At 33.6% G+C, this 21,662-nt stretch overlaps 1 protein-coding gene and 1 non-coding gene across 3 annotated transcripts; both read left to right on the top strand.

Annotated features, from left to right (window-relative positions):
• The first annotated feature begins 658 nt into the window (after positions 1–658).
• Positions 659–21,059, top strand: PAA1 (P-type ATP-ase 1). Of its 2 annotated transcripts, none has more exons than XM_012229196.4 (17): positions 659–1,174; positions 1,299–1,352; positions 1,859–2,012; positions 5,225–5,299; positions 5,498–5,775; positions 6,613–6,846; positions 7,070–7,168; positions 7,353–7,502; positions 7,928–8,071; positions 9,658–9,708; positions 9,923–10,095; positions 10,540–10,672; positions 14,032–14,129; positions 16,453–16,693; positions 18,049–18,252; positions 19,152–19,232; positions 20,536–21,059. In XM_012229196.4, exons 1-17 carry the CDS (start codon positions 752–754, stop codon positions 20,800–20,802), a joined length of 2,859 nt encoding a protein of 952 aa, XP_012084586.1. In that variant the 5' UTR covers positions 659–751; the 3' UTR covers positions 20,803–21,059. The 2 variants fall into 2 exon arrangements, with proteins under 2 accessions (XP_012084586.1, XP_020538839.1); XM_020683180.3 differs by having other exon boundaries at positions 14,029–14,129.
• On the top strand, positions 18,576–18,661 carry LOC119369975 (U6 spliceosomal RNA). Its single transcript, XR_005177519.1, has one exon. It is a non-coding gene; the product is annotated as a U6 spliceosomal RNA (small nuclear RNA).
• Positions 21,060–21,662: the final 603 nt, after the last annotated feature.

Genomic DNA, 21,662 nt, shown 5'->3' with positions numbered 1-21,662 from the left:
CTGCTTCAAGGACAAAAACTAACAGATTTTGGAGTAATGGTTCGGGTTATGGAACAAAGAATTTCTTAAAACTTCTCTTATGCTTGCAAGATGCGTCTTAGGCAATAAAAAGCACCTTCATATACAGGTGAATTGAAGTTTCTATTTTTTGGCATTTTTTCAATTTTTTGATATAAAACAATCTGAAATTTTGCAAGTTTGGTCAATTTCACATCAAGAGAGGAAATTTTAACTGCAACAATGGAAAGAAGATGCATTTGGTAGATTTTCCACAAATTATATAACAATGATCCAAAGTAAAAGAAATGTTGTCCATACTATTTGATGTAGAGATGTTGATTGAACATAATTTTAAATCAGATGGTACATGTGGACTGAGAAATTGATAAATATCAAATCATGCATAATAAGACTAAATACATTGATTGTTTTTTCACTTTTAATTTTTATTATGCATTTCTCCTCTCTATCTCTCTTTGCTTTTGCACTATATTTAATAATTTATGCCGCACAATCTCAGGGATTACATTGATAAATTTAAAATAATATATGCGTCAAAGTGTTTATTTAAATAATTCCAAGGGGCTATTTTATAAATAACTGAAATTTCGACCACACTCGCGCTCAAGTCAAGGCAGCATTAGAAATTGCAAGGCAGATAGGTAGGTAGAAAAACAACAACTGGATAAACAAACCGAACCGATAGATATATAGATATGGAGACGTTTCTTTGAATTTCTCTATCTCTCAAATGGAGTCTACATTGTCTCTCTCAACATCTTCCTTAACTCTCTTCACCATATCCAGAGCTCTAAACCGTCATTTCACTAACAAAACTACCTCCCTCCTCCTCCCGACTCACCCTGTAAATCGCCGACTCAGTTCCGTTTACTCTCCTCGCAATGTTTCCTCCTCGTCATCTTCTAATTTGAGGCGCTTCTACTCCCTGTTGCCGCTTTTACGGCGCCGTTCAGAGTGCGTGTCGAACTCCGCGTCCTCTTTTGCGACCTCTGGAGGTGGAAGCGGCGGTGGAGGCTTGTTTGGTGGGGATGGCAACGGCGGCGGCGGAGGTGGTGAGGGGTATGATGGCGGAGATGGAAAATCGAAATTGGCTGCTGGAGCGGCAGAGGATGTCTCGGCGCTGTCTTCGGATGTTATTATACTTGATGTTGGAGTAACTTCTCTTTCCTTTCTCTTTTCTTTCTCTCTCTCTCAATGTTTATTTATCTATATTTGTTTTATTTATTTATTTTCTCTTATAAGGCTACATGCTAAATTAATTTTGGTCTCCTTGACAGGGAATGACATGTGGAGGATGTGCAGCCAGTGTCAAGAGAATACTGGAAAACCAAGTAATTATTTTTTCCCAAGTAACTTATTAAGTAATTTAATTTGGCTAATACAAGTGAGAAAAGTTTTAAGGCATTTCTTTATTGCTTCTGTGAGCAAAATAAAAATATATTATTTTGAGTCTTTTATTGTTTTTCTGGACAAGATTTTAGTTAGTTAAACTCACAAAAAAAAAAAAAAAAATGAGAGAATGAAAATATTGGTGTAGTGTTTCTGCTTTGAAAAAGAATTGAATTTTTTAATCTTAGTACCCGTATTTGGCAAAGATATTTTGATTCAGAGTGCTGGTTGGGTGGGATTTGATGTCTTTTCTTTTGGTAGTCATGATGGGGAATGGAATTTAGCCCGACTGAAGCGAAAGAGTGTAAGAATCACATGTAGAGGACACCATAACGCCTCTTTTTTTTCCTTCAAAATTTTAATGCGTTTTGTTTTACAACTTTGTGCTGTTTTCTGCAAAGATGATGTCTGTGTTCTTTGTTTAATTGTTTATCATATTTACGTGCAGCCACAAGTCTCCTCTGCTAGTGTAAATCTCACAACAGAGATTGCAGTAGTGTGGCCTGTATCTGAGGCAAAAGTTGTACCAAACTGGCAAAAACAGTTGGGAGAGGAACTTGCAAAACATCTGACAAATTGTGGGTTCAAATCTAACCTTCGAGGTAAGCATATAATCATCATTGTCATTGTAGTTGCCATGATAATTGTTATAGGCACTTTCCTCATCTAGCTGGAAAGCACAAAGGGCATTTAAATATTTGTACCTTTTCCTTTCATCTCTTATTGGCATATCAGATTTTCTTTTGGCATTTCCCTTCTTTTATTTATCTTGTTTTTACTTTTTAACCTACTAGATTGTTGGTGTTGCTGTAATATCTGTGGCATTTTCAATGTGTTTGCATATGCTGATTAAGACTATTGTATGACTAGTAGCATGGTAAAAATGTTTTTCAGACTTTTTTTGGTGTTCCTCAAGTAGACTAGATGCATAAAAGAGAGACCACAATTGGCAGGAAACTTGAGAAAATGACAAAGTAAATTAAAAAGGAAAAACAGTTGTAGATTGAGAAAATTTACAAGGATTTAAAGATATTATCTCCTTTTCCATGTAGATAAATTACACAGAGGTTATGCTTTTATTTTTGGCCCCTCCCCTTCAAACATCCAATGGTTCCTTTCATCTATAGACATCATTCTAGGATTAAAAACTACAGTTAGCTTCTGAAAATAGATATCTTTGTGAAATCTTGCAACTAGCGTGCTGATAGAGGATTCCTGACTATGGAAACTGGAAAAATCACAAAACTCGCTCTAACAAGTACACAAGTAGGCACAGATGACACATTGTTGGCACTATGATGGATGCTTCTTTTTTTTTTAATAATCATGCTATTCCGTTCATATCTTATGCTGTCTGCCTTACATTCATGTTCTACATTTATGAGAAACGTTTTACAGTTTTATTGTGGGAAAGATGTTTTGGTTTCTATCTAGCTTATCCTTTAGGAGCTCTAAGGAGAGCTTTTTGAGTGTTGTGTAACTTGATTGGAGGAACTTGCAGTTTTAGCTTGTTTTTTAGGTTCTTGTTTGTAGTTATGTATTGAGTCTTGTAGGATTCTTGTCCCCAACAGTGTAGTCTCCTATCAATTTTTTGCACTAAAGATATAATCTCTTATAAAACAAATGCTCTTACATAAAGCGCACACACACACACACACACACGCACACACACAAACAAAAAGGCTTGGGTTGATTGATAGTTACAAATATTTGGTAGCATTGCCTTGGATCATTGGCTAACTGTTGAATATTCAGTGACGATTTGTTAGTGTTTTCTCCCAAAAAGTCTGTTCTTGGTTCAGTGTTTTTATTTCCTGTTACTCTTTATTGTACCTTTGAACTTGTTCTGAAGAGGCATTTCCAAATTTTAATTATTGCCAAAGTCTGATCCTTATAGGTTTTCTAGCATCTGCTTTTGAAGACATTGGAATTTGGAAAAATTAATCCACTGGAAATTGTGCTGATATTTCTTTTTTTTTATGCTGGTCATGTCAATTGATCTGTAAGGGTAGAAAGATTAGTTCTGTTACCTGTTCTTCTAAAGTTATCATGTATAACCACCTGCTGTTAGGAACACTTCTATCTAAATCAGAGCACACATTGGAAACTTAGGGTTTTCATAATTCATTCAAAATCTGGTGAATTAGTGGCAGGTCAGGGAGCTATTGAAGGAGATATTTCACCCTAGAAATGTCCAAGATTTCTTGTATGGAGCAACCTTAGTTCTTTATGGTATGTCCCTAATTCATTGAGTTTTTTATGGTGCTATATGAACGTATTTTGCAATATCATTTCCATTCTACTAGACACCAAATTACAAGTTTAGTAGCAAATGTTAATCATATGATTTCTCCCTCCAGTAGGTGAGTGTCAGCAGCTACTTTGGTGGATTGGTGAAGGGAGAGCTTTCTGAGGCTGAGGAGCCCATTTATTTTTGAGAATCTGCTATTATACAATCTGGTTTACTTGTCTTTAGTTATTATAGGAAACTTAGGATGTTCATCTGTTTTGATTGAATGTATTTTTAGTGCAAGAGTGTTGACAATTGTAATTCTCATGTGTTATTTAGGGCACATTTAATCTTGGTATTTGTTTCCTGGAAGTCGGGGAAAGTTCAGTATCTTCTGTTCGTTTAGATGTAGTTCCTGTACACATTCGAGCGGAGGCCTCGTTGTATATTATTAAGGATTTGGTGTATATGTTGGCAGTACTTCTTCTTTTTGTTTGTCACATATTTATCTTCCTATAATGCTTTTATTCTCAGTTTTGTGTTCTCATAATCATGTTTCTGAACTATAAACAGGACATAATTGTTGGTCTTACCTGTAGTGTTGTCTTTTATTTATTGCACAAAGCTGGTTCTTTGTTTGTTCTGTTGGAGACCAATCAAAATGCTTGTGGGGGATCATTTCAAATTGCTTTTTCCCATGGTTTTGTTTCTTATTATACTTTTCCCAATACTTTGTTACTTAGGCAAATAAATTTGGTTGGTCATGGCAGTTTAGAAAGGGAAACCAGAATCCCCTAAATGTTTACAGTTTGCCTAAGCCGGTCCCTTGTATGAGTAAGTTCCACATCTCAGATGACAGCAAACTTGCTTTAATTTAATTTAGCCCTACAAAACACCTACTTATTTGGTGGTACTTCGTTAGATATTTTTCAGGAGATAGGATGAGGCTTAACATGTCCAAGAGTTGTTTGGTAGGTAATAAGTGACAAGGAGAAGTTTCGTAGTTGGTTTTATAAGCCAGGTGTATAGGATGGAGTGCCCTATGAGGCTGACTTAATTTTGGAGTCGCGTTAGGTGGTAAATGATGGGTCTCTTTTTTTTTTTTTTTTTTTTTTTTTTGGGGGGGGGGATCCAGTAATTTCCTTGGTTTGAAGAGACTAGACACTTGGAACGGAGCTTTATTTATTTACAGGCACTCCTTTGATAAAAAATCAGCTGCATCATATTAAATGCCATAAGTTACATCGGCATATTATGGTCTAATCTTTGGATAGTAGAAATATAGAAAAGTTGAAATTTCATGCATCTGGATAGTCAAAATGACAACTTAAATCTCTTTTGGCACCAGGTTGATAAAATCTGTTTTTGACTTTCCTTTATTTTCAACTATGTTTGGAGTGAACAAATCAGTGAACTCAGAGGTTCAACCATAAAACTTAATTTATGTTAGTGGTCTGTAATCTAGATTAAATGTTGTCTTTTTAAATTTTTTTAAATTATTTTTCAAATATGTTTGGCATTTCTATACCTTATTGTCCAATTCTCTTGCAATGTATTGACTATTGATTTCTTGCTTATAACCAGATGCGGGGACAGACAATTTCCTAAGAGTTTTTGAAAAGAAAATGGATGAAAAGCATGATCGCTTAAAAGAAAGTGGTAAATGTCTTGTTACATTTTGTAGGATGTTAAAGCAGTTAAGTTCAGATTATGCTTTAGTTTTTTGCATATTTATTACACTTGTTAGATTGAAGCAGGTTGTTGTAGTTATGCTTTGACAGTTTTACCTAGTTGCAAAGATTTACATGCAATGCATATATCAAGAAACCTGATGCTAATTGCTCATTTACTTTACAGGTCGTGAGCTTGCTGTCTCTTGGGCTCTCTGTGCTGTATGCCTCTTTGGTCATCTTTCTCATATTTTTGCTCTCAAACTCCCATGGATCAATCTGTTTCATTCCACAGGATTCCATCTGTCCTTATCTTTGTTTACATTGCTTGGTCCTGGACGTCAACTTATCCTTGATGGCATGAAAAGCCTTTTTAAGGGGGCTCCAAATATGAACACTTTAGTTGGTCTTGGGGCTTTATCTTCATTTACTGTTAGTTCATTAGCTGCCTTAATACCAAGCCTGGTAAGTAGTATTTATTCCTTGTCATGCCTCTAGTTTCAATTGTATTCTTTGACTGTCTATGAAGGGATATGTGAATTCTGATGGTTGAGCTGGTTTTCACATGTGCATTGGTTTATTTTTTATATTCTTAGAATTTGGGATGTTATATGTTACTAGAATCTTTTTTTTTTTCCTTTAATCTAACAACAAATCTTTTTGAGTTCTTTATTATGCTTTCAGTTATATGTTTCCTAGAACATGATTGTTTGTTAACACTAATGACATTGCCTATCCTTCAATTATTCTGGCTTAAACTAAATTGCATATTTAGGAAAATGACCTAGCAGGTCTTTAAAACGTTGAAACAGACGGCCTGTCACTGATCAGAATCAGCAACTGTTATTCAAACATTGGGATAACTCGGCCTTTCATACTTTTATTATAAATTAAATGGCACTATCCTAACGACTTTTACTACGTATAAGCAAGCTTGCTTTGGACATGCTAATCTGATCTGTCAACCATGAAAGATATTCTTTACGCTTGGTTGCAGTTGTTAATGCGGTTGATTTACTTGCTAGCCAATGTGATTATAGAAGAGACTACTTTGAGTGGCCATGATTGTTGATTTTATTATTCTCAAGTAGTAGCATTGAATCGCATGGGATGTTTCTTAATTTATGTGGTTACATTAATTATTTCATTTAGATCTTCTTCAACATAATGTTTACTGTACTATTTTTCATTTTATTTTCTAAGAAATTGCGTAGTTGTTGCACTGTAAATGGATGATTAGGCTAGTTATTAAATGACACTATTGGCTGATTCTTTACCCTTGAATGGATGCTGTATGAACAGGGTTGGAAGGCCTTCTTTGAGGAGCCAATTATGTTAATAGCTTTTGTCTTGCTGGGGAGGAATCTTGAACAAAGAGCTAAAATTAAAGCAACCAGTGACATGACTGGACTTCTGAGTATTTTGCCTTCTAAAGCTCGTCTTCTGGTTCATTGTGATGCAAAAGGCCCGGATTCAATTGTTGAAGTTCCTAGTACCAGTCTTTCCATTGGAGACCAAATTGTTGTACGACCTGGGGTAAGTGAAGGACTTACTTCCTTTAAAATGCTATTTTCTACAATTTCTATATTTAATTACTTAGCAAGATTCTCCTTCTTAGGTTTGCTCTTTGCTCTTTTTGTCTATGTTGTTTCTCATTATGCCTTTTTTCTTTGCCTTTCCTTCTTAATTTATGATTGGTTGCTTTTTGTCTAAGATTTGATCAGCATGAAGCTTGATATATTTGTTTTTGTTATTTTAGGATCGTGTTCCAGCTGATGGAATAGTAAAAGCTGGTCGAAGCACAATTGATGAGTCAAGTTTCACAGGGGAGCCATTGCCAGTGACTAAACTACCCGGGGTATCCTCTCCAGTTACATGGAACAAATTTCAGTATTTCTTGTTTGCATGGTTACCTCTCTCTGCAATCATACCCCAGCCCCTGTCCCTTCTCTGAGTAGGGGAAAAAAAAGAAAGCTTCAATAATTTTAGTTACTGGTGTCTCCTTTGAAATTATAAAAACAGTGGATTTATTCCTGTGCTAGAGTCAAGTGGCAGCCGGAAGTATAAACCTGAATGGAACTCTAACAGTTGAAGTGCGGAGACCAGGTGGTGAGACTGCCATAGCAGACATTATTCGTTTGGTGGAAGAAGCACAAAGTCGAGAGGCTCCAGTACAACGTTTGGCTGACAAGGTTTCTTTTCTGTATCTTTCTCATGACATTATTTTTCTATAACTGTGTTCAAAGTTTCTGTATTTTTCTCCATCCATTAGCTTATTCTTTTTACATTGAATTTTCAAATAAATGTTATATGATTTGGTTTCACTTGCATGCTGGATATTGTGATAGTGATATTAAAATTATATAATTTATAGACTCTTATGATTTTACCATTCGATTTTATGATTCAATTTTGTAGGCCAATGATTCAAGTTAAACAAGCGATTTTGACAACCTTGGGCATTGTAGAGAAACAAGTTGTAGAACCTGTGCACCAAGGAGTGGACTTTATAGTTTTTTGGATTACTTTATTAATGAAAAAGGATGGAAACTAATGTGGATGCTTTTGATATTTAAGTTTTTTAATGGCTCTGATAGTTCTTACCCTATGTTTCCAGGTTTCTGGGCAGTTTACATATGGAGTAATGGCACTCTCAGCTGCTACATTTATGTTCTGGAACTTGTTTGGAACGCATGTGCTCCCTGCAATTCAACATGGAAATCCAGTTTCTCTTGCTCTGCAGCTCTCTTGCAGTGTTTTGGTATGAAAATCAATGCAATCTGATTCTTTAGTGGTTATAATGCGATGTGACTTCTTCAGAAGTGTTCTGCTCTTATTGATATTCTTTTCATTGTTATTATATTAATGCTCTTATTCTTGTCAGTCAATTTGCTTGAGCCTTGTAAGTTATGTGCGTGTGTGTGTGTGTGTAGCAAATCACATTTCATCTTTTCTTTAATTTCTTTTTTTACTTAGTTTCTGTTTTCCTCTTAAAATTGTTTGGAAAAGTGAAAACTATACTTGCAGCTCCAACACTTGATTCTTTTACAAATAAGTCATAAATCTTTTTTTTTTTTCCAAACAATTTTTAAAATCAACCATTAATCCATTGCCAGGTTCTGTTTGGCTAGGTTAAAAATACATTTGTTTTTATTTCATTTGATTCCTTAAATTTTTACAAGATTAAAATAAAGTCCTAAAATGTTATTTTTCTTAACCTTCTCTTGTTAAATTTGTAAAAACGAATGATAGTTGATGACAATCATATAGAAAAAGATAAGAAATTTCAAATCAACAAACAATGATCAAAGCTTTCCTCAACAACAATTTAAAATATTTGAAGATGGCTATTCTTTAGTTATCTTTAGTTCTCTAAGTTTTACTTAAATTTTAAGATTCACACCTTGAATTAGTTAAAATACTACTCAAATTTTCAAGTTAAGCTGTATAATTTTTAAGATAATCCAATAAAAGAAAAATAATGTCAAATTTGTTATATCATCAAATTTGCTTTAAAATAACAAATAATAATTTCAAAAATTCAATATTTTAAACAATTTGAGTATAATTAAAAAAATTTATGATTTAATATATAAAAATATATATATGTGACATTGACAAACAGAATATGCTATTGACTATGGAATATACTGTTGATTCAATGGATATGACTAACAATGAGCAATCCAAAAAGTTCTACAATTTCTTTGCATTTCATTATTGTTCTTGTTGCAAAGGTTACAGAATTTGTTCGAGATTTGATGTATAATTATGCTAAAGAATGACTACGCTAGCATTGGACATTTTCATCCTGAATTCACAACTATCTTCCACTAGACAATGGAAGGGCAAATCATAGCTTAGAGAGTGAAATAATGTGATAAAAACTCGAAGGAAATTAGTTATAATTGAGCTCCTTGCTTTGCTAATGGAAACAATTGAGCATAATGAAAGGATGGAAGCATTTTTGAAGGTTCAATTCGAAAAAGTTGAAAGAGTTTTGTTCCTCACCTTTCACATTAGATGAAACCAGCCATATGATGATTTTTTAACTGTGCTTATGTATTGCTTTGGAAATGAACCACTTTGACTAATTTCTATCATGTTTATCACTGGATTTCAGGTTTAAATGCTCAATTGATATCATTTGATATTGACTAAAAAAAAATGTTGTTTACCTCATCTTCCAAGCTCCACAAACTATTTCCTGATATACTACAAAATTAAAATAAGGATAACTTACGTTTCTCATATCAATTGTTTTAGCACATCTGAAAATTTATTTTTGTCATACCTTGATCATTAGTTTGGAGTGTTTAGTAGTGAACACCTATTTCTGGAATGCAGGTTATTGCTTGTCCTTGTGCACTTGGTTTGGCCACACCTACTGCTGTGCTGGTATCCTCTTTCTTTACTACCCTAGTTTTATGATGGATAATCTTGTTATCAAATTTAATTAACAGATTTTGCTTGATCTGACTTTCACTCTCCTTTCTTTCTTCTTTGATTTCTCTTTTTAACTATTTTCTTTATATATGTGTGTATATATATATATATATATATATATATATATATATATATATATATATATACCTTATATGTACATTTTAAGGTTGGAACGTCATTGGGTGCAACAAGAGGATTGCTTTTGCGTGGTGGAAGTATTTTAGAGAAGTTTTCAATGGTGAAGACCATTGTGTTTGACAAAACAGGGACCCTGACAGTTGGCAGACCTGTTGTGACAAAGATTCTTACTCTTGGAGGTGTGAAAATTACAGATGCACAGTTGAGTTATAGCAGAATTTCTTCTCTTATTATGGGATTATCTGATTGTCTCATTTGATTTTTTGTTGATATGTTAGCATTTAATAAAATCCAGATTTAAGAGAATGAAGTTTATCCTAGTTGATAATATAAGCATCAGTTTTCACATGAATAGTCTGTAAGGATTAATCAAAGTTTTTCTTCTCCATGATAAATGTCTTCTATCATGTAAGAAAAAAAAAATTATGGGGATTATCTATTTTTTTGTGGTCATACTCAATGTTCTCATCTGAAAGTGTATTAATGAAAATGGATAAATGTTTCTGAGAGCACGATCAATTCTTTCTGCTTAGATGTACCCAAACATGTGGAGAAAAAAACAAACTCATTTCCTTTTTAGATTGGATACATATTCTGATGTTGCTCTATTGCATTCTAAGTCGGAATCAATGTGCTTTGATGCAGACTAAATTCAAATAGTATGTGGTCAGAAGGTGAAGTTCTGAAGTTAGCTGCTGCTGTAGAATCCAATACTGTTCATCCTGTTGGAAAAGCTATCGTAGAAGCTGCTCAGGCTGTCGGTCATCAGAATGTGAAGGTACTTCTTAATAAGCTTGAACTTGAAGAATTTGATTTGCTGGTCAGCTTTTATACTCAATTTCCATCCAAATGTATGTGCAGTTAGAGGTGGCAAATTGACCAATACTGTTTTTCCACCCGTTATAAAGGGGACAGATAATAGATAATCCATTGATATTTTACGGGTGTTAAATTGAAAACAAATTAATCCGTGATTCACGGGCCAAAATGAGGTTTGGAGCTGTTCTGCCCATGAGAGGCAGCCCATCATCCACTAATTCATGGTTAGATAAGAATTGTGTATGAATGCTTGTCCCAGCCCATTAACCAAAGTTTAATGGGTGCGGCCACTTCTCTGCCATAGTGGCTGGTACCACTGCTACCCATTGCTTGCCACCATCATGCCAGCGGTTGCTGTCATGACTACCAGCCACCATACTACTCTTCTTCAGCCACAACCACCACCATATCTGTTGGCTACTCTTCCTGCCACCACTGTTACTACTCACTGACATCAATATCACCAGTACTATCCAATTTACAATCGAAATAATCCTTTAACCTGGTTAATTGATTTAGACCCATTAAATCTACCTACTTTATTCTATGTTTTCTTTTTCCTTCCACATTATTTAGGGTCATATGGAAGCATGCATACTAAGTAGATGATAGGATAAAAGGATAGATGTAAAAACTTCACAAGCTACACAATAACTTGTGAAATGAGTTCGTTTGACCATGCAGAACATCCATGGTTGGACCCAACAATACAAGTCTTTACATACATGTCTTTATATTCTATTCTACAGAAATATAGATTTTTATCCCTATAATTGTGGTAGCTAATTGATACTAAAAAGCTGACTTTCTACAACTCCCCTTAACTTGGAGCATAGATATCAATTATGCTCAACTTGTTAGAAATGTGTTCGACCTGTACCCCATTCAATGCTTTTGTGAAATATCTTGTCAAGATGATCTCTTGTTGAATCTTTTCACAATCAAAGTGATAATCAAATCTTAATCTGTTTGGTTCTTTCATGAAAAACAAGATTAGAAGCAATATGGAGGATGGCTTAGTTATCACACCGCAATTTTGCAAGAAGAAAAGTCTTAAGACCAATTATTTAACAACTGATGTGTCCATATGATCACACAGAGATTGTGTCATAGCTTAATTTGATTCATCATTAGATCGAGAGACTACATTGTGATGCGTACTTTGCTATGATACTAAATTTCCTCCAACAAAAACACAATACTCTGTGATCGATCTCTTGTCTATCTTAGAACATGCCCAATCTATATCTACAAAACATTCAATAAATGTCCATGATTATGATATAATAAACCACATCCTAGAGCTCCTTTTAAGTAACATAAAAATATGTCCTAAAGCTTCCTAATGTATGACAGTTAGAGAGGACATAAATTGACTCGCTACACTAATAGAGTGCGCAACATTAAGACGAGTCACTGTTAGGTAGTTCAATTTTCCTTAACCTTCTATACACCTTAGGATCTACAATCACTCCCCATCCCCTATTGTAAGTTGCAGATTTGGAGCCATTAGTGCATTGTAAGGTTTAGCACCTAATCTCACTGTTTCTGTCAACAAATCAAGAATATACTTCCTCTGAGATAAGGAAATAATTTTTTTTACATCTTGAAACTTCATAGTGTAACTCTCAGTGATGACCAATGTTCTAAGGACCAAACCGGTCATTAAACTGGTGAAGGTAGGTGTTTAACTGGGAGGTTCAATCGGGTTTTAACACGATTCAACTGGATTTTTATATATAATATTTTTAAATAAATTTTTTAAATACAATTGAAAATATAATGTTTATAAATACTAAACAATTTTTTAAAAAAGAATAAAAAATGCTCGATTTAAATATTAATATTTGCAAAAAAAATATTATATAACATTTATTATTTTAAAGCATTTATTATTTTAAATTAACACAAATCAAATTTTTTTTAAAAAAAAGACATTTTTTAGGATACAATTGCATATTTTATTATGTATTTAACATTAATTACAATTATATTGGGAGTTACTTGCAATAATTAATTATTGACTGCATCGAATTATAATTTGGGTATATATTTAGTAATTTGAAAGGTAAACGTTCGGTTGCCCACAATTTTCACTAAAAAACAAAATGAGCTGTCAAATAGTGCGTATTTCAACGATCAACTGTCGTGTGCTGTCAAGTGACTTTTCCTTTTGAATTTGATCGAATCGTAGTAAAAATCGGTCCGATTTGATAGTTTTTGCCCGGTTTTGACCGGTCCTTACTGGTTCTTGTCCGGTTTTTTTATTGTCTGTTTTAGGTAACCCAACGGTTAAATCAGTCAAACCGGTCGGTCCGGTCCGATTCTCAAAACTATGGCAATGACAGTGTCATCTATATATACTATTAACAAAATGACACGAGCCTCAGAATGTCTATAAAACACAGCAAGAGAACAAGCCGCTGGAGTTCCTCAGATGTGCCTCCACGTGCTGGCGCATGAAGTGATGATAGAAAATACAGGTGGCACGTGACAGCCACTCGCTGGTCTTCTAATGATCAGATTTCAGGGTAAGGCCGGTCCATAATCAAGGCAGACTGTAGTTGTGGCAGTAAGACAAGAAAGTCACCCTAATAATGGTGACTTATACTGACAGTGGTTTTTCTCAAGGGAAGCCCGGAAAAAAAATTTCCAAGAAAAAGAAAGGAACTATTGGAAATCAAAAGGCTGGGACACCATGCGATTAGGTAATTGCTTCCAAAATTTGCTTATATTGGATTTCCCAGTGCAACAGGTACTCTTCATGTTAGTATTCTCCTGGAATGATTTAGGAGGCGCTATCAGTAACACAATTTTGATAAATGTATCATGCAATGAGAATTTAATAACAATTGAATAGAATTACATATACAGAAGCATCCATGCATATGTGATGATCAAGTGCATCTTTGTGGAACTTAAATGAATGTGAAAAAATAAAAATTCAATATAATTACGAATTAAATACTCATCAAACTACATTGCAGTCTACCAAACATACTCCAAGGAACTATGGATAACCGAATATTTTGATTCCTGGAAGTTCATAATATCCTGCATCTATCAATATTAAGACAGATGTGGAAAGTTTCGAATTAGAGTGGCCTGCAAATACCAGTATTCAATTTGTTGTTCCCCCTGGTACCTAAAATAATTTTTTTTTTTTAATTTTGTGTATTTTTTTTATCCAATATGGAACCTGGTTAATCAAGAAGTATCAGTATCTGATACAAACTCAGACTGATAGTGAGGTGGGATTTAAACATCTTTGACTTAAAGGCATCCACAAAATTTTCACAGAAAAAGCTTTTTTAGCAGGTGGCAGATGGAACATTCATGGAGGAACCAGGATCTGGTGCTGTAGCTACCATCGAGAACAAGAAGGTGTCTGTTGGAACATTAGACTGGGTTCAAAGGTATTCAAAAAGAAAGTGTTTGTTGCAAAGAATGCGTTCAAATTTGATGCAATTAAACTTGATTGCTCTAGTGAGACCTAAAATTGAATATTTTGTTATTGGAATATTCTATTTTAGGCTCTAAAATAGATCAGCTTGCGAGCTAAAAGAATAATTCAATAGAAAGTAACTATGAATTTGAATGAAGACAACCGCAAATCAATATAAGCTGATTTGTACGTGATGTCTGCATCAGAAACATTTTGGCCAACCAAACATTTAATTCAATCTTGCATTAATCTTTTTAATACATTTAACTCAATCTTTCATTAAACTTTATAGTTAACTTGAGGTTCTGGTTTTATTTGGCACATTGGAATTTTTTGAAGGGGAAAATCACTGCACTACCACCTTATTGGTCAGGTCCTATTATTTTATTTCATTCAATTTCATCTCTAAATTTCTATTTTCTTATTCAATTTTGTACAAAATTTATAACAATATTGCAATCAAGTTTGATTACTGGCAGGACTCCAATTTTGCCATTACTTCTAATAGGCATGTGTTACATACGTGACAGAAGACATTGTCATGTGGGCTTAGATTTGTTTGCTTACTCATTGCTTTTGGTTTATCAATCACAGAAGTTATTCTGATGTGAGCCTCTGGTTTGCTTATGATTGCATTTGGTAAACCATTAGGCAACCAGTGTACCCCACATATAGATAATGCTAATGAGCAATATAGAAACAAATATTTGTCTCACAAATCTTCAAGTATAAAACAGAATCTCTGGCCATAAAATATGTCTGACACCATTCCAAGTATAAGATAAAACAACAGGCCATAAAATTTTATGGAGGATTTGAACCTGTCATTAATGATTATAGTTGATTATACTAAAACTTGCTAATTTAACAAAATGCCTCAAATGTCTTACATCTAAGGGAACTTCTGCCTCATGTAGTTAGTAAGAATAAACTTATCTGGATTTGGAACACTCATGCAGGAAAATCTATGTAGAATTTATATGACTTTGTGCTTGACATTGAATATCAGTGCGCATCGTTTTGCATGCAAAGGACATACCATATTAAGTAAAAGAAAGAAAAAGTTCTATATCTAATAGCAATATCATTTAGCAGCTAAATTTTTATAAGCTGCAACTATAGTTCTGTAATTAAAACATGCACACAAGTTTGCATTTACTTTAATGACTCTTAATCTGTAAAGTACATGGCACAGCTCAACTAAAGACTTATTCTCAAACTAGTTAGAATTAACTATATGGATCTTTTTCTTCAATATATCAGGTTTAGCATTACATTTTTCCCCCTACATTTTGCATTTTAAAAAATTGTTGCTGTGATATGGTGACCTTGTTGCGCATAGATATCTCCATTATTTCATAACAAGTAAATACTGGTAAAAGTTGTAGTCTAGAAATTATCTATTCACATATAAACAACTTTTCTTTTCTATTATTTGCCATATCATCAGTCAATCTCTTATAATGAAACCTCTCATGATTTTGATTTATTCTTGTATGACATTTGACTTTTTTGGGATAGGTACATAATTAATATATACTATTCTGCCTAAGGGCATTAATTACAGTTGAAAATGAGTCAGTCACTCATAAACATAACCAGTTGGAGCTTGGCTCAGTAAAAGCTCTTGAACTCACTCTTAAAGTTAACAAGTCATGCTTTAGATTGAATTAATAAACAACTCGAGTTTGAGCTAGGTGGATCTTAGCTTGTCAAGCTTGCAAGTGAACTTGTTTTTTGGCGCACTTGAGCAAGCGTATAGACTCATTTATACTTTGATCAAATTCAAACAAACATATATAATAAATGCATAATTTTTATAGTCAAAGGCCAGACTGATTTGAAACTGTTTAGTAGTAGAAAGAGTTGTAATAGGAAATCTTATCTTTTCCATATCATATTGCTTGTAGCTAGTTCCTAAAATTTATACATGCCATCATATATAGTATTATTGAAGAGGACAAGAATGGTCAAATTTAATGATGTTTTATAAAAATATTACACTTGTTTTAGTAAATTATTGAGTGCTTACATTTATAATTCAAATCTATTCAGGAAGTTCTCTAATTTCATTTTGGCTTATTTAATAAATTAGCTGAATATTAGGTTTATCCTCTTTGGAAAATTAGGAGTTTGAATTAAATTAGATGCATTTAAACATTCGACATCTCTAAGGAAAAATGGAGAATAGGTGGCCACCGGAGACCAAAATTTGAAGTCTGTTACTTCCACTTTTTGGAATTTAATTGTTATTTATTCGTGATGTATTTCAATTAAATTTTTCTATGATACAGGCATGGAGTTTATCAGAATCCATTTCAAGAAGTGGAGGATGTTAAGGAACAATCAGTTGTCTATGTTGGTGTAGATGATACCCTTGCTGGTCTTATATACTTGGAAGATCAGATTAGAGAAGATGCTAGAAATGTTGTTGAATCTTTATCCAGGCAAGGGATTAATGTGTACATGCTGTCTGGCGACAAAAGGAAGACAGCAGAATATGTTGCATCCATTGTTGGTATTCCAAAGGAGAAGGTAAGAAACATACACTCGGATAATTTGCAATTTGATTTTGTAAAATTGTTTACAGTTTATGGCTTAAAGACTTGTCTCGTAGAGATTTTCATTTCTTCAAAGGTCCCACTAATTAGATTTTTGTTCAGGCATGATCACTCACAACCTAACTAAGCATTTTCCTTCACTATACTTGAAAAATTAAAGTTCTTTCTCTCCTTTCATTTCTATTAATACCTGTTAGCTGTTTTTTCATTTGAATGGATGGCTAACTACCCGAAAAAGCATTTGCTTTCCCTTTCTTGGGAAAATATTGAGTGTTTCTATATTATTTCTCTTCCATAATACTACTCATTAGTTATTTTTGCATTTCAAGATCTACTCTCATTGTTATGCTTCTGTTCAAGATCTCTAAATTTTTATGTCCAGATTTCAGTTACATTATGTATCAAATATCTTCCATATTTTTAGTGGGCCTTTTGAATTGAATTTGTGTTGTGCCTTTTTAGTTGAGGGAGAAAAAAAATGGATTATTTCCCAAATGTGGTATTAGGTAAGTTGTTATTTGGTTGCTTAAGAAAAGAAAAAATAATAGAGAGCAAAATTCTGCCTCTCTTCCAGCAGTGCAATTATATTGTTCTGTTCGTTCTAATTTACTAACTCGTGCATATTTGAGGCTGGAGCTTTTCAGAAATTTGGCCAAAATTACCATGAAACTCTTATGTTAATTAGGCCAAATAAAAATTTTTGCTTCTAATTAGACCTGTATCAATAAGTCAAACATGAATTTGGCCTTTATTTCATAAAATTTCATCACTTGAAGTATATCACACACTGTAATCCCATCAAGCTCATTAACCTGGAGTACTCCATTGCTTTGAAGCGTGTCCTGTTGCTGGAGTTCCTTAGTCTTAAAAGTCACATTGCCTTGGTGCAGGCAATTTGTGAGGTGCCTTCAGAAGATCACTGGAGAAGTGTTAACAGTCTAATTCACATAGATTGCATGCAATTTTTGTTGCATTGGGGTTATAATAATAGGCTTATAAACTAAATTTGGTTTGTTGTTGTTTAGGTATTGTCTTGATAATTTGGACATGTAGTTACTGGAATATTGAAACCATTTTAGGTTTGTTTGACATTGTCTTTAGCTTTGTCTATTTAACCCTTAGAAGTTGGTTCAATGCTGAAGGAAGGATTACATTGATTCCAAATGTGAAATTATTGGCAAACCCTTACAAATTATATGTATTATATGTTGATTCAAACTCCAAATGTTGTCCCTTTTAACTGCCACTTGCAGGAGTTGATCATGTTCTGTATTTAACATATCATGAAATGAAACTTTGTTTGATTTCTGAATATGCTATGGATGTTAGGTATTAGCTGGAGTTAAACCAAATGAAAAGGAGAAGTTTATTACTGAACTCCAGAAGGATCATAACATAGTAGCCATGGTTGGTGATGGAATCAATGATGCTGCTGCCTTGGCATCTTCACACGTTGGAGTTGCCATGGGTGGAGGTGTTGGAGCTGCTAGCGAGGTGTCTTCTATTGTGCTGACTGGCAATAAGTTGTCGCAGGTATTCAGATAGCATGGATAATTTCAGGCCCTTCTTGCATATGATGTAAATACATTTACTTTTTGGCTTCCCCAAAGTGCAAATTTCCATTGCCTTTGAAAATTTTGCAGTCTTACCATTCGACCGTAAGTCTCCAATATAACATCAATTGAAATTCTCGACTCATGATAAGCATTTAAAAGGATGGATGGTGCCCAAGGTTCCATCCAGTAATTAAAATGGAAATTTTATTCAGGCAGCCTGGAATTCGGCATGCCTTTTTATCAAGCCAGATATGACTGGACTTTTATAATATATACTATTCCCAACATAAACATCATGCAGTCCCTTCAGAGACATCTGATAAAATTGGAATGATGCAGAGAACACAAGGATGATATGCACAAATCGAGAAGAAGTTCAAATTTTTGTTATAATAACTTTAAAAAAAAAATACACATTATGCAATTTGCTTAATTTGATGGATATGCCTCTTATTTTCAGTTTCTTAAGTAAAGTTCTTGTCACAAGCCCTTTAATATGAAATTTTCATTCCCTTTTTTCCTTTAATGCATCTTGAATTGATGCTGGTCAAGAAATGTAATCTTGAATTTTGTACTTTTGGTTAGTTTGCATGCATAAAACCATCTTATGTTGGCCTGCTAAAACATTCATGTGTAGCCCTGTAAAACTCAGAGAACACCAGAACGAGTATAAACAACTTTATGTTCATCATATCCTTTTGCTTTCAATATTTAATTCAACAAGTGGTGCTCTATTGGATTTTACTTGATTGTTATGGCGAGAGAGATTCTGATGTAGCAGTGCCTGACTTGGGACATTTAAATGCTTATGATATCATTATTCTGTTTTCGCATGATTCTTGAACAATGTGATTAACTTAGATTCCTTCCATGCAGTTGCTTGATGCATTGGAGCTAAGTAGGCTAACCATGAAGACTGTGAAGCAAAATCTTTGGTGGGCTTTTGCATATAACATTGTAAGTTTTGTGCATTATTTCCCTCAGAAAGAAAAATGTTTTGTTCAACATGCAACTGTAGCAATGTATTTCACAACCAAAAGCTCATAAAGATAATCCTAAGTTGAAAAGAAATCTCGTATGTCCTGGATTATATTCCCTGCAAAAGAATGAAACAACTGAGTGCATTTTAACAATTTTGTCATATCAGCAAAGGACTATCTATTGACTGGAACATGAACTTCGTTTTAACAATAACTGATTTTGGATTGGTCAGATGGTCAAGAAAGGTAAGGCAGAAATAATTGAATTTTGTGTTGATACCATCAATCATAAAAGGAATAGAATTTTAATGTCAACTGTTTATTTATGCAAGGTTGTAGCTCGTGGCTGTCTTACTATTATAATCTGAACCAACCTATAACTCCTGAAACTCGTTGCACTTTATCTTATTGAAGCAATGAAGGAGCATGATGTATACTAGTTTCTAACTCTTAATGATAATCATTGTCACACCAAGTTGAAGTTGCCTCATGCTTGTTCAACTTTTTTTTTTTCCATCCCTTTTTACTTTTGTATCATTTTGCTGTTTGCTTCCTTACCATTCTCCATCGTGCTCCCAACATGAAACCCCTTGTATGGTAAGATGAAAATAAGAGTACAGTTTCTCTTCAATTTTACATCCTGACTTTGGTGCAACTAAACACATCAAATTATTGTAGCCTTTCAAATTAAACTTAGCTCACTAGTCTTCACTTTCCTCATCCCTCTCTCTTTTTCTTCCTCACACATTGAATATTCTTGCAATAGACTGCCCCCACATTTCAAAAATCTAAACCCAATCGGTTAATTCATGATACTATTCTCCCGATTATGAAGTTTTCATTATTTGGTATTATCCCTATTTTACTTCCTCTTCTTGAAACAAATCCCCATTTTCTCTATCTTTAAACTCTTTGTTCACCAACGTTATCTTTCTCTTGGAAGGAGCTACAAGAGCTTACTTGGAGTTGATCCATAATACCTGTTCAAATTCTATCCAAACTATTCAACAATGCTGATTGCTTAAGTATTCATTTTGCTATTTACATGTCTGCTTTCATTACCGCCCATCTGCTTTTTCATTTCTTGCAAGGATAATAATTGACATTCAGATTTATTGTTGAACTTAGTTGTCTTTCCTCATTAAAGTGCTCATCCAAAAGCAATCTCCTTTCCTGTTCTCACATTTTCTTGTTTCTGTAACTCATTTTACGACAAAATTGATTGCTAACAAACTCGGAACATTTTTTAACTTTTTCAATATTTGATCATGTCTTTGCAGATTGGAATTCCAATTGCAGCTGGCATGTTGCTTCCCATAACTGGGACGATGCTGACTCCATCAATTGCTGGAGCTCTCATGGGTTTAAGTTCTATTGGGGTCATGTCAAATTCATTGCTTTTACGACTGAAATTCTCCTCAAAGCAAAAACAGGCTCACGGAGAATCTCCAAGCACCAAGACCTTTTTGGGGTCTGATTTTCTTATGGACCAGAGAAAGAAAATGGATCAATCGTATACCGATGCTAAATGGAGAGAAGCACGATAATTAACCATACACAGACCATCCTTATTCTGCATGCTTTATAACGTGGAGATCATACAATACGAGAACACTGATTTCATTGGAACTGAGAATTTCAAGGTATTTTTGAAAAACTTAAATTTATTTTACTAGTGGCCCCTTTCAGTTCAGGAATGGCATTCATAAGATTTGTTTTACAATACAAGACAATTTCTACTTTATAGAAATTTGTTTTATTCTACAGCAGACAAATTTCTATATAGTTATTTTTGCTGTCGGAATTTGTGGTCTTTTTCTATTTTGGTATTGGAAAATGATGTCAATTGAGTGTTTGAAATTTTTTTTTTTTTTTTTTTTTTTTTTTTTTTTTTTTTTTTTTGTCTTTTGATAAAGTGGAAAATACATTGACACTATTGTGGATCCAACGTGAAAAATAGTCATAATTAATTATAAGATACATTTGACATATTAATTTAAAGTGTTTGATTATAATTATAATACTAAAACAAATTTAGTAATATAATATTAGGTAGGATTATGATCTCCATTAAACACAAATTAGTGATCTACAGAAACAAATCTTGGATTTGGTTATAGAAGCGTATAAACTTGGTTTGAAAACCATAGGTTGTAAAGTATAAACTCATGATTAAAGTTAATTATATGCGTTATAGGAACAAAAACCCATCAATCAACTCCATCATTAATCCATTTTATACTTTACCAATATTTAACAAGTACAATTTCATACACCACCTAATATATATACATACAAACATATTTTAAAATTGTCTAAGCGAATAAGAAAAAGACATTCCAAAGAAACTTAGATTGCCTTCAATTCAACAGTGGACATCTCAAGTTCTCCCTAGATTTTCATATTA

The sequence above is a fragment of the Jatropha curcas genome, chromosome 8, assembly GCF_041381405.1.
Source record: "Jatropha curcas cultivar XTBG-Jc1 chromosome 8, XTBG_Jcur_1.0, whole genome shotgun sequence".
NCBI classification, from domain to species: domain Eukaryota; kingdom Viridiplantae; phylum Streptophyta; class Magnoliopsida; order Malpighiales; family Euphorbiaceae; genus Jatropha; species Jatropha curcas.
The sequence above is the reverse complement of the archived record's forward strand: the minus strand, read 5'-3'. Positions and strand labels throughout refer to the sequence as shown.